This window comes from Tachysurus fulvidraco, chromosome 8 (genome assembly GCF_022655615.1).
Source record: "Tachysurus fulvidraco isolate hzauxx_2018 chromosome 8, HZAU_PFXX_2.0, whole genome shotgun sequence".
Lineage (NCBI taxonomy): Eukaryota > Metazoa > Chordata > Actinopteri > Siluriformes > Bagridae > Tachysurus > Tachysurus fulvidraco.
In genome coordinates this window covers 16109278-16124752 of record NC_062525.1, presented here as the reverse complement: position 1 = coordinate 16124752, position 15475 = coordinate 16109278, and the positions used below count along the sequence as shown (strand labels likewise).

The following is a 15475-nucleotide window of genomic DNA, read 5'->3' as shown; positions in this document are numbered from 1 at the left end:
ATTGAGATCAGGTGTGTAAGTCAGCTTGTGCCCAGTAGATGGCATATATGCTACCACCATTCTGTCTTAAGATACTGTTACGAGGACTCTGATAGCATGATACATGTATAAGTTTATTTAGATGGATATAATTTTTCTATCTGTCGAGAAATAGATTTGCATGACCTTGCCAGTCATTTTATTAGGAATACATACACATCTCAGGCACCTAAAATGTATATAATAAAGTGCGGGCTGTATAAACTATACTAACCATACATATACAGATCAAGAGCTTCAATTACTTTTAATGTTCCTATAATGCATCATAATGTGAAAATGGGATTGCAGTGACTGACTGTTCCAGGGTTAGTATTGCCAGATGGGCTGGTCCTATCATTGGGGTTTTCAGTGGTACCAAAAACATCAAGCAAGCAGCAGTTCTGCAGATGAAGACACCTTGTTGTTGAAGGGGGTCTGAGAAGAATGGTCAGACTGGCTCAAGCTGAAAGGAAGGCTATAGTCATTCAAATAGTCCCACTACAATTATGATGAGCAGAAAAGTATCTCAAAATGCAGAACATACAGAACCTTTGGGCAGATGAGCTACAAAAGCAGGAGTCCACATCAGGTTCAGGTTCAAAATGCTTCCTCCTTGTTTCCCATAGAGACGGCACACTAGTATAATATATGATACTGTATAAATATTATACTCCCAGGTAAACCAATCCCTTAACAGAATCATAAGCTAAATTGATTGACACTTTTACACATTTCTTGATGACCACATCAGTTTATTAAAAAAAAGAAACAGAAATTGAGCATTAATCCTTGCTGTTACATATTTTTTTTATATATATATATATATTTTTTTACATAACATGTCAGTACTGGTGTATCAGTAATGGTGGACTTCATATTTATTTCACATCTGATCAGTGGGTTGTGGTAAACGTCAGTGGGTTGTGGTAAACATCAGTGGGAAGTCTGCGGTGATTTTGGTGAGGCTTGAACATTGTACAGGGTCCATGTCTAAGAATTTGGGGCTTTACATACTTTAACAGATTAAATAATGTATGCAGGGTGCAAGAACTCTTTGGGTACAATGCCAACATTACCATCCAACTCACCAACCCACCAGCCATAGATGTTGTACTCCTAGGATAGAAACAAATCCAGAGGCCATATTAGGGTACATCATTATGCATGTGGAGATAAATATTAAAAATTATGTTTCAGAGAACAAGAAAATAATATGTCTGCTGCTGTATATTAAATCCTGTTAAAGCAATATATATGAAAAATATATAGTAAAGAAAAAGGAAGTTAAATGGTAGTATAATTTGCTTATTTGTATTTTTTGGGATGTGTTTGTATTCAATCCCACTAGCAAACACTATTCTTATATGCTAGTACAGATAATAATGTTGCATACACTGTTTTCTTTGTTTGTTTTTTTTGTTTTGTTTAACTCATACTTGAGTATTTAAAAATGGTGCCATTATTAGAGCATTGTCTCCATCCATGGAAAAGAGTCCACAGGGATGTAATAACTTATAGGGATAGACTTCCATATCAAATATTAAAATAGGTCATTAATTGTGCCATTAAATATCCGCTTATCTTCAAATTTAAATGTTACATAAATCCACTTTTTCCTTTTTCAGGGTCTAAGTGAATCCAGAGTCTGTACTGAAAACATTGAGCATGATGGAGGAATACACCCTGGATGGTGCCCCAGTCTATCCCAGGGCATCATGCATACAAACACTCACATACTCTCTTGGTATTTATCTTTTGGCAATTTATCTTTTGGTATATTTTAAAAGCTGGAAGTAAGTTCACACTGACAGTAACCTGAGGATGCTTGGGATTCAGCATTAATCCCTGCTGTTACATTAGATATACTGTATTTTTTTTATTATTTATATAACAGATGTAATTATTGGTGGAATGGTGGACATGGTATGGTATAACTATCTTCTGTAGTGTACAATTAAAAAGCTATTGTGCCAAAGGTAACTTCAGAATAACACAATAAAATAAATGCTAAATGACAGCACAAAACAAACCTCTAGCTTTCTTTTTTTTTAAATCCTGCATAGAATCATTTTGTAAAAATAATGATTTGTTTGTTTTCCACACAAAGTGTTTCTCTACATTTTATATCAGAACATTTTCTATTCATTTCAGAAACGTTAGTAAGTGTCAAAAGGGAAACTAAGGCAGTCTACAAAATGCATATTACACAATACACACCACAATTGTAGCTGCAGTGGAAAAAAATGCAAATCAGACCTGAGCTGGTCATGTCATCAAAGCACACAGACAGTCATTTAAGCATTATAAACAGCCTTGTCTATTATGGATTTTCCTCAAGATGTATATAGCAACACCTCTTTCTCTTGAAAAAAAAAAGGAAAGGAAATGGAAATGGTGATTTTAGAATTAGGATTATAAAGATTTTAGTTTGTTGGTCTTGACATCTTCTCGGGCAACATCTGAGCAAAGTAGTCCTATCACCTAATTAGTTATTGGCTTGAAACTGCTCATTACTGCATCTAGGCGATTTGTTCCCTTTGGTTATTTATCAGACCCCAGCAAGGCAAGGGACTTGGCACTTATGAGCAACTAGTGGACAGAGTCAGAGTCCTAGCTTTTGACAAATAGACTGAGAGAAGGGTGGTATTATCAATGTGAGGGCTGGAGAACACAGAAACGGAGTGATGGGGATTGTCTGAGAGTGTGTTCAGAGTGCTTTAGCATTCCACAAGCACACACAGTACATTTAGATGTGATGAGCTTGTCATCCATCCAGCGCCTGCAGAGGAGAGTGGGAACTAATTACCATCTCCTTACACACAGCGCCGCAAGCCTAATGTAGTCTTCAGCCCATGCAGACGAGCTGCTCTAATGATGTCAGGAGGAATGAATTCCAAGCAGGGGAATAATCTAATGCGGCTACCAGCGTACACATTGCCATTGCATATGAGACCTCTGTTAACTCATGAGTTTTGTTTCAAAGCATCTACCCAAAGCTGATTGAATGTGAGTGAAAATATGGGACAGACAGAGTTGGAAGAAAACAAAAAAAAATCCTCACCCTCTCTCCAGGTACTGCTGCAGGGCTGTTCTTCCTCTCGACATGAATCAAAGTTAATTTTACCTCTTCTTAAATTTTTGATTATCAGCCACACCATTTTAACGTAGGTCTAAATTTCATTGAATGTTAATGACTGTTGATTCTTGATATAGATTATGGAGGTTCCAGAGATTTATACAACCACTATAATCATGACAAAGTGAAGTTAAGATAGAATTTACTGTATTTCTCTGACAGTTACTGATTCTCGGTCACACCAGTCTTCTTTCACTGCCGATCACTACTTTTTTTAATTCTATTTTGATCTACAATAAGCAGTACACACTTCTGAGAGTACGAGGTTTTTGAGTGAGAGGCAGAAAGTATAACAATGGGCTCATCTGAATGTGTTTTAATGTTATTGCCATTTGTTATCTGATTCAAGCTTAAAGATATTATGACCAAATCTATCACATACTCTCATGTCAGTTGTCAGTGACAGAGCAGGATAGGTGTGTTCCATTTTGACCCATGTGTAGGCACATCTTATAGAGGCTATAAAATGCCAGTGTGTGCCACTTAGGGTGGTATGAGTAAATGAAACAGTGTAGCACTGCCGATGACCTCTGTGTGACTGCTCTTTCAGAGATGGGTGGGGTTGGCACGGGGAGCAGTAGAGAGTGGGTGTTGCTATGGCAACACCTGCAGTCTGCAGCGTGTGGCTGATATCATTTATTTCTCACTCAGGGGGCTGGCGAGCGCTGGTATTCAAATGGGTCCATCACTCTCAGGCAGCCGGGGAACAGACTGGCAGCTAATGATGCCTTCAGAAGGAGCGGCTTAACTAGAGAAATGTCATATGGCACATGACAAGGTGAAAAGTAGCTCATGTGTGTAAAACACCACAGCAGACAGGCAAGCAAATACAGGCTTCTGATCTGCCAGTGTATACCATTTCTCTGTCTGTTTCCTATCTAATCCATCTCTCTTTTACTTTTTTCTTTCACTGTCTTTCCTCCTTTCTTTCATTGGTTAATAGTCAATGGATCATCTACCATTTTTTTATCCTTTTCCCCAAATTCCAACCTCAAGTTATTAAGCATCTTTTCTTCCTCGTGTTTTAATATTTCCTCATGCTTTGTTTTCCCTCTCACTTTTTTGCCTGTATTACACTTAGCAACACACACATACACACACATACACACTCACTTTCTGTGGAGGCAGGAGAGATGCTAATAAGAATGAGACATGAGGCCTGTGCCGCAGGCCACCAGCTGACTGAGGTACGCCTTGGGAGTGATGGAGCGCAGGAAGTCTCTCATTGCCCCGCCGCTGAACCCGCTGCTCAGGCCTTGCTGCTCCCCCTCCCCTCCATCCAGCCCTCCCTCTCCTTTTTCTCTTGCTGTCATGCACTGGAGTGTATCAGCAGTACACACACCCAGGCTGCTGAGCATCTCTAGCTGTCATTACGAAGAGCATGAACACACTGCCGCATTATTTGACAGTTAGAGCAAGTGAGAGCAAACAAAATGAATACCCCGCGGCGGCATCCTTGTTTCCAAACGAATCCATCATGTAATTATATCCTGATCAATGAATCAAAGGATTTCAATTACAAAAAGGATTACTGTGTTTTTAAAAAGTGAAAATGTACACATGTAGAATAGCATTTTAGACTTGTAGTCATATTTAAAGTGCACTGATTAGTAACAATTAAAAGAAAGATCCATTTTAAAGATAAAGCTGCTAATCTTTATGATCCATTACAGTCGTGGCTATTCAACTATGGATAGTGCAAGACGATGACCAAAACTGTGGATGAGCAAATAAACTAGCTGCCGTTGTAAAAGTACGCTGGGGATTACTGATGGCTCTTTAACTTAATAGGCATTTAAAGTGGATTGTGTATGCTGCTGAGTGCCTGTAATGATGGCTGTTTACGTGGCCTCCCATTTATAATAATTAGGCAGAACGGGAGGGGGTTGCCGCCATGCAGTTCTGGACTATTGGCTTAGGCTGAATAATGACCTACTGTAGTTGACCGGGAGATGACCGTTGCCTTCTGCATGACCCCAGAACCCCAGACTCACCCCCAGCTGAGTCTGCTGGTAAATAAAATACCCAATGTGTCTATGTAGTGTCTTAGTGTCTATTGCAATAATGACAGCAGGGTTTTTTGTTTGTGTGTGTGTTAAGAGGGAATGAGAATGAGCAAGAGGAGGGTGTGAACACGCACAAGGCCTTAATGTTTGCCCCCTGTCTCTTCTCCTTAGCTTTTCCTTCCTTTTTATTGCACCCTTTTCCTTTTCTTTGGGCATTTTGTAGGAGAGTGACCCCCTGGGTACTAGGGCAGCAAGAGCTTCCATTTTTCTGCAGCTAGTGATGATATGACCCACTTGGGAGGAGAAAATAGTCTCACACACACACACACACACACTGTCAATGAGAAGTGACCACTCACATACTAATAAATCATACACATGTCTTTTGAAAATTACCTCTGTGGTAAGGTTTGGGGATAGGATACATTGTGTAATACGATGCTTTGTAGAGTACCTGTCAGTCTGAGACCTGTCCTCTTTGTAAGATAACGCTGGCAAGGAATTTTAAGGTGAAAAACGTGACTTAAACTTCATCTATCTATCTATTTATCATATTACCTATTAATTGTTGAAAATTGTTGAAAATTGATGCCAAGAGTCATGTGAAGGAAATGTACGTGGTTAACCAGAAGGTGTCACTGGTGTACACTAGTCTTGCCAACAGAGTTGGTGTGATTTGGGTAGCTGAACACTTAAGGCTTCTGTCTAGACCAGCGTTCCAGCCTACTTTATGACTCCTGGGTGGAGGGGATTGTTGGTGTGAAAGTGCAGTGTACGCTTCAAAAGGCATGGAGGGCTGAAAGAGAGTGCTGTTAGGTGGCCTGCATGTTAAACAGCTCCTGGATAAGTTTGGCCTACATCTTTGGAGCCATAAATCTTTCCACGACTCATTGCGGGTTTTTTTTTACGGGAATTCCACTGGGAACTCAGGCATGTTGAGTCTGACCTCTAAAGTCGTGTACTTTGAATCTGGGAGACATAAATTAGATGATAGGAATGCAGGAAAATGGGATGGTTAAAGAAAGAACATAGAACGAATGCCGGTGTGCTCGTGCTTGCTCTAAAACTCTTGAAAACTTTCCCAACTTCCAAAAAGTTTCATTACATAAAGTCTTTTAAAATTTTAATTGATATTTAAACCATAACAAAAAAAATGGGTTGGCAGGATGTGATGCAATTAGCAATATCCTTTTTATCATGAATCAAACTACCATTGAGCACCATAATTAACTGCATCCACACTAGGACAAATAAAAGTGCGTGTGTGGATTAGAAAAGCAAGTGCAATGTGATTAGTGTGGGGAGAAGAAAAGCCCTGAACATCCTGCTTTGCTGCCATCAGTGGCTATTCTCTCCAGCGCTGAAGATCGGTGAGGCTGCGTTAACGCTGCCAGATGGATGCTGGATTCGGCCACTATTTCATGTTGTATTGTAGCGAGGGAGCCGCTGAAGGCAGAGCTCAGGGACTCTTACAGCCGAGCAGCTATGAGCAGCGCAGCGCAAAATTAACTCCGCCGAATTAATCGGGGCAAGATTGAAAATGAAACTCGGATGCAGATGAGCGAGCAGCTCCGCGTGTTTGTTTATTCTGCCACCACAGGATCCCTGCGCTCGTATACTTTACGATGCCGGAGGGCTGAACATACAGAGCTCTGCTTTCATATACACATGGACGCGCGCACACACGTACACACACACACACACACACACACACACACACACACACACACACACACACACACACACACACACACACACACACACACACGTAAGCCTACTTGTAATTATCATATTACGAGCTCACAAGACCCGCACGCAGATTTCGGGGACTCTGCTTCATCTGCTTGATTTCCAAATAAATAAATAAATAAATAAATAAATAAATAAATAAATAAATAAATAAATAGGGGGGTTCTCTAAACAAATACCTTATACTTCTATGCCTAATTTGAATCTACATAACTAATCAATTCCTTCCTTATATTTCGCAAATAAGAAATCACCGCACGGCGGCATAGTAATGCAAATGAGCGTGTCACTTTTATTCGCCTACTCACACATGCGCTAAACCATTTTAAAGGTACATATGCTGTATATAAGAAATATTTAAGTGATCTAAGTTATATCTAAGTGATGGATCGATAATAAATTGATGAGAAAACATCATCCAGTCCGCATGCTCTGTAATGCTGTAAGCCAGACAAGTCACCTCCGCTCCTATCTGCTCCTTTGATGTGCTTTACTTCTTTGATGTGCTTTACTACTTTGATGTACATTACTTCTTTGATGTGCATTCACTCATAGCGCTACGTTACAAACCTGTTGGTTAGCACAATTGATTTAGCACTTCTTATGTCTTTACCACCTCGTAATTACGCCCGGCGTTGACACAAATACACACGGCCTCCCCTCTACGCCTCTGGACAGCAAAATTTACGCGCTTTTATTTTTATATGCACTGCTTTATGAGGGAGACAGTTAGAGGTAGGCTGCAGTTCTTGCCAGTCGCCCATATTTCACTTGTTGAGGTCAATGGTCCAAGCAAGCACTCGTAAAACACAAACACCAGACCTGCCAGGTCTAAAACAACTCAGAGGAGCAGGGAATCGCGTGGTCGAGGAGTCAAGTAAAATCATATTCCGGTCATTGTATGTTCATCACTATTAATAAAAGATTATATGTTAGACCAGTGAGAGCAATTAAAGGTAGAATGTTATAAATATTCATAATTGAATAAATTCATTCATTTACAGAATCATAACAAATTAGGGACAATCCCACAGTCTAGAGCTTCAGCATAAGCTAAAGAGAAAATAAATGATCTGTATGGGCTCTTACAATTAATTAAATGAATGATAGGAGAGTTACACTGATATACACTATTTCATGATAAGAATTACAGGTAAGCAATAAATCGTATATAAAAGATCATATTTCATATGATATCATATTTAACATTATGAAGATGTCAGGTATTATAGTGTATCATTATTATTGCACAGATTGTGTCAGTATTTTGTCAATTTAAAAAATAGGCTCAGTTTTACGTAATACAACACAAAAGACTCCAATAATAAATAAGAAATTACCAGTCTCTTCTAAAATGTTGTGCAACTGGGTGTCAAAGAAAAAAGTAAATCATATTGATTTCCAGTTGAGCATCTGTAAGAGACAGCTAGCCTCTATGTGTAAGCTGTTGAGATACTGCGCTTGTAAACACGTGATCTATAGATTTTTTGAAGAACACTAGGTGCTGAATGAACTAGATGCTGAATGCATTAAATAAGAAGTCATGCATGACTGAGCACTTGACTTGTACTTGTCAATCACTAGACTGTGTGATACAACCCCTGTAATGACTTAACAACCTATTACTGTGAATCTAGCCATCGAGCAGCATTACTCAAGTAAAAAAATGTTCACAGCATCACAACATAATGTCAATATAGTAAAAACTGCTGACTGTACAAGCTTATGCTGTACAAGCTTATGCTTGTTCCTTTGAAGAATAAATGCAGAATATATTATTCTGCTGCTTTATTGTTCTTTTGTATGTCTGGAAAAAGAGCTTAGTTATTTGTATTATTTATATAAACAATTTATATATATATATATATATATATATATATATATATATATATATATATATATATATATATATATATATATATATATATAATTGTCAATTTCATAAGCCATATATTTAATTACAAATAAAACAGTCAATTTTTAATCTTCATCTATTTATTCATCTATAATCTTATGAAACAATTAGTGGACCAGATGGGCAAAAGCTGTTTTTACCACAAAGCACATGTATACTCTTTGCAAGACTGAGAATTTTTTACTTTTTTATTTAACAAACCAGTCAAGGACAATTTAAAAGTTAAGCTCCCTTAACAGATACATTTTACATTACATTAGATAAATGTATTGTACAAGATGAAAGGAAGAAGATCGAGTGAGAAAAAAAACATGTTTTAATTAGGGTTTGTAAACACACAGGCACTGACCTTGCTCAGAATGTAGATGAGGTCTCCTCTACAAAACGAGAGCTCATCTGGCTTGTCTGCCTCACAGTCCCACAGGCCTTGATAGTAATTGGCATAATCTGATGATGGATCTGAAATGGAAATAACAACAGACACAACTATTAAAACACATCTATGATTTAAAAAAATAAATAAACAAAGCTACTATAATGAGAAGTTTGTGTGTGTTATTATATTTCTTACCTGCACGGCTCCTCTTGGTGCTCTCCTCAGCCTGGTCACAGAGCTCATCCTCTGAAATGTGCAAGAATCCATAAGAAAACAGTGAGAAAAGTAAATCCTAATCACACTTTCAAAGTAAGTGGTCCCTTGGTGCTGCTTAATTTTAGCACTGAAATTCAGTCCATTAATGTTAAATTACTTGAACACCAAAGCACATTTGCCTCAACTGTCAGTTACCATTGGTGTTATGTAACAGAAGTGCAATTATCAAAAATGTTAGCAGTTTTTGATGTAAAGGGAAGATGCCATTTTGTATTTCAGTTAGTGTGTCAGGGCAGACAGGGCATTGATTCAGGGTGGGGCACCTCTTGGTCTGTGAAGTGACAATGATAGCCTTGCTGCCTGTCTCCCACATCCATCTTCACCCTGTCAGCCTGCCGATAAAGCCACCACATAGCAACCCTATACTTCCCACAGCACAAATCGGCCTTCCACTTCCAGGAATTGTGGAGAAAAAAAAAGAAAAACACAAAAAATAACTACTGTAAACGCAAGGCCTTGACTTTCCTGCCCACTCATGATTTTTCTTAACAGTTGGAGCGTTAAATGTATTTTTATTTTTTTAACTAGACAATGATTATAAAACAATGATTGTTTTATAGTAGTTTGTAATGTTTAAGCTGTGACCACTAACTCAATTGAAAAACAACAACAACAACAACAACAACAACAACAACAACAAAGTTGTTGCAAACAAGATATTGTAATGTAATTTTTTTTTCAAATAATTACATTTTGCAAAGTTTTTAAAAAGGAGCTTGCCTTGTAATTTACAATTTTTTTCTACATTGAAAACATTGCTACATTGAAAATTTACTCCTAGACTTTCAGTACCCTGTTCAATTAAATTATTTCAACTAAGATGTTATTTTTCAAATGTGGCAAAATAAACTAAAGTACAAATAACCACATGGCTCAATAGATATCTCAGCACTCCAGCGACTTTTTGTCCTGCACTTCTATATACAATCTTTTAGAGATATTACTGTAAAACTTTTCATAGCTAGAGGAACAGGAGGTTGAAGATGGAGATGGATTAAGGGTGAGAGAGATGGTCATTCGATCTACCATCTGTGGGCAGCTCAGTTCCAGTACACACATGGCTGAGAAAGGTGAAAATGACAGCACTATGGACTGATGTCTTTCTGCTCTGGGCTCTCCCTAAGTGGTCTCTGACTGTTGGTCCCATCTTGGGGTAGCAGATCTTCACATATTTAGTTTAGCACATGGGACCAGCTGTGACAGAGTGTCATGTGATATAAGTTAGACTTCAGCTTTTATTCTGGATTACCTTACTAAAACAAATGCCCTTTCACAGAGGTATTATAAGTGTTCAGAATTCGAATGTTTTCCACTGCTTTTACAAAATAACACAAAATAAAGTCTAGACCTCTGAAAGATTATTTATTTAAATTCTATAGGAAGGTACCTTTTAATAGTGTTGATGACTGAGGACACAGCTGTGTAATTGTTTTTTTAATAGTTTTTTGTACCTGGCAATACTTCATAGATATCCTCTTCCTCCTCTTCCTCTTCCCTGCTGTCTGTCACTGCTCTGTCCTTCTTCACCACCTGCCCACCAGTTGGTGGTGCTGTAGCTGGGGCGACTGTAGAGCCCTGCCCGGGATGAGGCGGCAAAGTTGCTGCCCTTTCTATGTCATCATATGCCTCCTCTTCATCCTCCTCTTCCTCTTCCTCGTCATCATCAAAGGGGATAAAGCTGGAGCTTAGGTCTACATTTATGAATAGAGATTTTACAGTGCAATAATGACTAAGAGGACTGCACAAATGAATCATAAGAATGCTAATAGTCCTAAACATTATTTAAATATTTGTTTTGATTATAGGAGACATAAATAACATGACATAAATGTCTGACACAAACATAGACCAAATTTACCAATGCACATTGGTGAGAATTATGTTTAATGATAGAAATTACTGTTTTATATGGCCAAAGTAAGTGGGAAGTATGTAAACAATCGGCGAGGTGTTCATTACTTCCCGCACATCAGAGTCTCACAGGGAGCCCATTTTAGAGCTGTGGCCATGCTCCAGATCTGTCTCAGATGGAGATGGGGCCTGATTGCAGGTGACTAAGCTCTGTAACACAGGCTATCGCATCCTCACTGCCTGGATGCCAAGCAGGGCCAGATCAATGCCCATGAAGAATGGCCCAAGCACAGCCTAATCAATTTCCCGTAAAGAGCGCTGTGCTACGCGGAAGAGGAGGCAGAGTAAGACACGTGGGACTCGGGAGCTGCATGACATACTTTATGAGGAGGTCTACAATGCATCTGATTGGCTGAGCGCAAAAAGGTATTTATAAGCATTATTTATAAGCATGAGTATTAAGCAAAGCATATCCATTTTTAGCCCCTAACATTGCACAATTGTCCAGATCAGAAGGTGTAAAATGGTTGTGGTGCACAGAAATACAATTATTCAGTATAATGTTTCACAGAGTGTTTGCATGTTAAAGAGGGACTTATGCACCCCATGTAACTTACCCTTTAAGACAAAATTGATTTGGTCCACCCATTCACTAGCCTCACGGGGGCTGCTGGCAGTGAACTGCAGAGAAAGGTCATCATCACAGAGTTAAGCTATATTGTCAGCACACATAAGTAGTCCTCACCTTAATAATGTAATCATGACACTAAATAACCAGACTGGCACATGAATGTTAGGTGAACAAACCTGAAAAGATCGCCTTCCAGTAGCATTCAACTCAAAGCAACATTTTTTCTTGGAGTCTTTACGCAAGTTGTGTACCAGCTCTGCGCTATAACCATTGATATAAAAAGATCCTTTCTGCTGTTTGTCTAGAATTATAAAATCAGTCACAGTCAACATAATTATTCAATTTTATGCAATAACATGATTGCATAACTCATTGACCAACCTAAATGGACCAACCTTTTTCACTTCCAAAGTAGTAGAATATGGTATTGTTCAGGACACACCACCTTTTCTGCCACTCCATGCTGAAGAAGCTATGATCTTGTAAACAAATACAAAAGAACAAATTCAAAAGGAAGTATATATTTAACACATATCTCCACAATGTCTCTCCTATATGAAAATGCCTATGACAATAATTGTGATTTTCTTGTCTTACCACGTCTTTTTTTCTCCAGATAGCCTTGCTTAAGAATATTACTCAGATCTTGTGCTGCCACCATGGGAATATCTTCAAAATCTAAATTAGGAAAACCAAGTGGGATTTCAATAAGAGTAATTTAGCAGTAATTTTCATGCTTTTAATAACAGTGTGGCATCAGATGGTTTATAAGAAGGTGTTATGTCCGATTTCCAAGCACAATGCTCTACTGGTTGAATTCCAACAGAGAGTTGTTAAAGCTGAACTCAGACAATGTAAACACATCTCTTGTCAGGAATTAGAGATTTTATTGCAGCTTTGAGCAGAAACATGGATCAATAGATATAGAGGAGTGCAGGCTAGGCAAACAATTGAGCAACCTTAGCAGGATTAATGTGGGAATCTAGGTTAATTAGTATTCAGTATGTGTGTCAGTAAATCTATTCTTCATCAAACATCTGCATGCAAGTATCTCCTTCCTCTAATATTTTGATAGCGATTTTATTATTCATATTTCAATCTCTATATTTGAATTACATTGTTTATATGTTGTAGATTGCTTTCTTTAGTAGAGTTAAATCAATTTTGTCTCTCTGGCATATTAACAGTCTGGATTATGTTTTTTTCAGCAGACACAGCAGGAGCCCCTCTATTAACAGAAGCAACACAAACCTGAAATTCCCCTTGTCCTCACCTTTCATCAGCTTTAGACCACCACAGAGGGCCTATGAAATGAATACTAGACTGATTTAAACCTTATTTATAAATGTTCAGATGTTTTATTGCACAAGGGATACTATTCTTTAAAGTGGCGGGTATCTGTCAATTATAACATATTGAGTGTAAGCACTGCATTGTGTATTACAAAAGACCTGAAAGAGGTTGCACTTTCAAAGTTACTTGTAGGAGGTAATGTGAACTTCATAGCATCTTTGTGATAGATCCTTGTCATAGTGAGGATTACATCAACCCGATAATCTTGCAGTGGTGGCAGAGTGCCAAGTGATATTTGTTCCATAAATAAAATTTAACCTATTGTAATCATTTGACTGAATACTGACACAACACCTGTAAATGCTGCCCTTTCTTGACACCATCACATAGTCTCATAAAAAATGTCCTCACCGGCCCTGGTTTTCAGACAGATGAAAACGAAGTTCCCTGGCACTCGAACACTTACAGGCACCTTCACTCAGACATCAGCCTGTTCTATACACACTCCAATGTCCATGTCATCATAAATACAACTCCAGTACATGTTTGTCACAGCCAGCTTGATATATCAACACCAAAAAGAGCCCTTAGTCCACCAAATGATCCATCCTCCTCTCTGTTCATTTTTCCCTCTTGTTCCTTCATTCTGACACCTTTTAATCCCCTCATCCATCTACACCTCCCTCTCTTCATTTATCTAAGAGGTCAAGCCATGTTAATAGTTGAGCGGAAGTAGTATAAACAGAGAAAAGGTGAGAATGACTAAAAATGAGCTGACATGGAAAAGTCTCTCATCTTCTCACACCCACTGACAAGACAGTCTGGAGTGATCAGCACACACAGTGGCACACTGATCCTTGAGATAAAAACGAAATAAATTAAACGAAAAGACTATAGCATTACAAATTATTTACTGTCTTTTTACTTGATAAGGTAAGTGGTACCCTGTGGATGCCTATGTTCTATTATTCTTCCACAGGGTAGCAGTGTAACCTAAAATTTCACTTTCAGACAAAAGGAACGAAGACACACTGGTCTGTTCATGATCCCACCCCTCCATGCAAGATTCCCATTGGTTAAAGTCAGTTTACAACTTCAGAAATCTAGTCTTCACAAGCCAATTAGAAGTGATGTTTTTGTATCTGACAACAAAGAAGGGTAAAAGCCAACTATACAAGTGCTAATGATAAGATTTTACGAGGGCCAGATGTATTAAGACTACTTAGTTTTTAAGACTTCAATTCTAAAAATAGTCAAATGCAAAGGCGCAAAAAAAGGGAGAAAATTGAAAATACGTATAAACTGTGCAAAACTAAGTAATAAGACTTCATAAAAAATGCAAATCAAATCCATCAAAGTGCCTCATATTTTCATCTTTAAGTACAAATTGCATTTTTAATAATTCAGAACAGTGTGGTTTTGTAATTTTCACCACTACCACTGCCCTATTTTTTGCCAGCATCATGCTAATCATTTCCACTTAAATGTATTAAGGCTAACTATTAATATTTCAGGACGCATTACCATTGCTTTCAGCAGCATTTTAATCCAGCAAGGAGTGAATTTAACCCTATTCCATTGATAGAACCTAAATGCAAAACACTTATGTAATTAAGATGACAATCTCACATTTATTTAGATGCATCATGGTATTATAATTTTGTGGAAATAGCATAGACATTACTTTAACACATATTAAATGATTTGGTTCCTGTACAGTGAAATTTTAAAAGATTCGCAGGGTGAGCAAGAATTTATTTATAAAAAAAATACATTAGAAATATATTTCTTATATTTAGAATAGAATATATTTATTTAAGCACAATAACTACTTTTTTTGGTTGAACTATCTCCAGGTTTGTTGGTCCACTGGTTGATAAACAGAGCACTGAAGAGGAGAGGAAAGAGGTAAGAGAGGGAGCAAGACAAAGCTAATGACTTTCCCGCGGGCACTCTCTGTTGCTGCCAGAGATGGCGACGTGATGCATGGCACTGCTGCTGTTCTGTGGCAGGGGAAGATTGGTGGTGGTGAGGCATTGAGTGGGCCACGCAGGGCTGCGTTTATCAGTGCCACTGCACTAGTGAAGCTCTGTTTTCTCTCTAAGCTAAAGCCAGTGGCCTGGCATTTCAGCAGCAAAACAGCTCTGGGTCACCTCGTCCCTATCAAACCATTATATATCGCCTGGCATTTACATCTTAGTTATTGTTCTTTAGGAACTCA

At 38.2% G+C, this 15475-nt stretch overlaps 1 protein-coding gene across 1 annotated transcript in view; it reads right to left on the bottom strand.

The window, feature by feature from the left end:
• Positions 1 to 751: 751 nt before the first annotated feature.
• Positions 752 to 15475, bottom strand: part of skap1 (src kinase associated phosphoprotein 1) — a 25275-nt gene continuing 10551 nt past the window's right edge. Inside the window, exons 5-12 of the mRNA XM_027137734.2 lie at positions 12559 to 12639; positions 12357 to 12440; positions 12138 to 12262; positions 11948 to 12011; positions 10931 to 11170; positions 9399 to 9449; positions 9177 to 9286; positions 752 to 1137 (exon numbers count right to left, since the gene is read on the bottom strand). Coding sequence (XP_026993535.1) covers positions 1045 to 1137; positions 9177 to 9286; positions 9399 to 9449; positions 10931 to 11170; positions 11948 to 12011; positions 12138 to 12262; positions 12357 to 12440; positions 12559 to 12639 — 848 coding nt within the window. The 3' untranslated portion in view covers positions 752 to 1044. The remainder of the gene's footprint in view (positions 1138 to 9176; positions 9287 to 9398; positions 9450 to 10930; positions 11171 to 11947; positions 12012 to 12137; positions 12263 to 12356; positions 12441 to 12558; positions 12640 to 15475) is intronic.